Source organism: Geotrypetes seraphini, chromosome 3 (genome assembly GCF_902459505.1).
Source record: "Geotrypetes seraphini chromosome 3, aGeoSer1.1, whole genome shotgun sequence".
In the NCBI taxonomy this organism is placed as follows: Eukaryota; Metazoa; Chordata; class Amphibia; order Gymnophiona; family Dermophiidae; genus Geotrypetes; species Geotrypetes seraphini.
The window spans coordinates 262519822-262521671 of record NC_047086.1 but is presented as its reverse complement, the minus strand read 5'-3'; the positions used below and the strand labels follow the sequence as shown (position 1 = coordinate 262521671).

The 1850-nt window shown below is 40.3% G+C and overlaps 1 protein-coding gene across 1 annotated transcript; it reads right to left on the bottom strand.

The window, feature by feature from the left end:
• Nucleotides 1-1184: 1184 nt before the first annotated feature.
• LOC117358239 (14 kDa phosphohistidine phosphatase-like) lies at nucleotides 1185-1632 on the bottom strand. The gene has a single exon (XM_033939932.1). It carries the CDS (start codon nucleotides 1630-1632, stop codon nucleotides 1273-1275), a length of 360 nt encoding a protein of 119 aa, XP_033795823.1. The 3' UTR covers nucleotides 1185-1272.
• Nucleotides 1633-1850: the final 218 nt, after the last annotated feature.

Sequence of the window (1850 nt, the reverse complement as noted above, 5' to 3'; positions counted from 1 at the left end):
GGGTTAAAATTATGAGTATCGTTTTCTTTGTTTATACTTGAATGATAATATTATTGTAGATACTATCTTCCCTAGGATGAGAGAGGGGGTATATGAGGCATAGTTAAAAATTTTGACACTTTGCTTAAGAATAGTATAGGCATGTATGTCAATGTTCTGTAATCAAGTGTGTGTATGTGCTTTCATTTTTACTGTGTTTTAGTTTGTTTTTAACTTTGGGTATTGGTTGTAATCTTGTTCTTGAAGTGTTAATAAAGAAATTTTAAAATAAAAATCTCATGAGAAGCAGTACAAGAAACTTTTTGGCATTCAGAAGTCTGGTCCAAGCATTATTCTCCTTGGCTCTGGGATTTGCATCAGCCATGGGATGCATTCATATCTAACAGGGTTCGTCAACATTGAACATTGGTAGAGGTCAACATTGAACATTGGTAAAGTCCATCATGATTTGGCATCATCCAATCCCCCTACTCCCCCATAAGGACTAGAAAGGATTTATCCTTGTGGGAGTTGAATGATTCCAATGTGATACTTCAGGTGGAGGCCAAGAAATGTTGGCATCAATCCCCCTTGAAACATGATGCTGAGAGTATCAATGCACCAAGGTCACTACTGTCTTCAAAGCAACCCAAATAGAATGGTAGTTCACCCTCAACAATATCAGAGAGTGCATGCCAGTTTCTTAGGAGCCCAGACCCAGTCCTAATACACCATGGGTTGCTCTGGGGGATATAATCAACTGACTGAATCCATGCGTTTGTCTACGGCAGCCCTCAAGAAGCAGCTCATGAGCAGTTTCCAAGAAACTATGCAGTGCTTCTTTGTTCTTCAATGATATGAATGCCAAGACTGGAAGTGGTACAGTCCATCATGGAGGCCAGTGTCCTGTCTGCAACCAATACACCAGCTTCAAGCCATTGAGGGACACTGGAGACAATGTATTCTGCACCAATGTTGATCACCAACTCATAGAGAGAGAAAGCTTTCCTGATGGACCAGAAGTCCACAGTGCCTCAATGCCCCAGGCTCAGGCTCAGCCCTGTGCATGAGACCAAATGACACACATCTCCTGGTAAGTATTCTCTTAGTCAGAATCAGATCATTCCTGGCTCACAAGTCTTTTTAGAGAATGAGTCACTTGATTTTCCTTCAGATCTGTCTTTACCACTTTTTTTTTTTTGTGTAATAAGCAAAAAAATTTATTGGGTATTTTTTTAACACAAAAGTTTAAAATATATGAAAAGGAAAGGTCAGGGTTTTTTTTTTGTTTGTTCACTTCTTGTCATCAGACCAGGTGACGTCATAGTCTGTGTATACTTTTTTCAGTTTCTCTGCAGTCACAGAGTGATCAGCCTTGCCATATCCTGTAGATTCTCCAAATACTTGGATTTTCTTATCTTTGCTGTTGTGTTCTATTTTTCCTCCTCCAAGGCACTTACACGTAATGCCCAGCTTTTCCATTTCTGGATTCAATTTTTCAAATATATGATTGTGGTATTCGGCGCTCCCTGTGCCCCGCACGACTTCCCGCCGGTCCTCGCCCAGTTCCAAACGCACCAGGATGTATTTAAAAACCCCGACGGGGTCGATCTGAACTTCGGCTACGCCACCCAACACTTCTGCACCCGCCATGGCCGCAAGGCAAAAAAAAACCCACCTTTTTTTTTTTTTTTTTTTACCCTGAAACTAAGCTTAGTCAAACCTGAAACCACAATCAATTTTATAAGTGAAGCACACAAAATCACACTCAACAGTGGATGAACTAACAGATGTGTTATTTGCATTAAGATAAGTGTCTCTTTTTCCCATTTTATGTTTGCTTCCTTGGAGATTTAAAGGACATTAAGGAC

What these genes read in the sequence shown, in the direction of transcription:
- LOC117358239 (XM_033939932.1), bottom strand. Translation starts at nt 1,632, where the DNA reads ATGGCGGGTGCAGAAGTGTTGGGTGGCGTAGCCGAAGTTCAGATCGAC.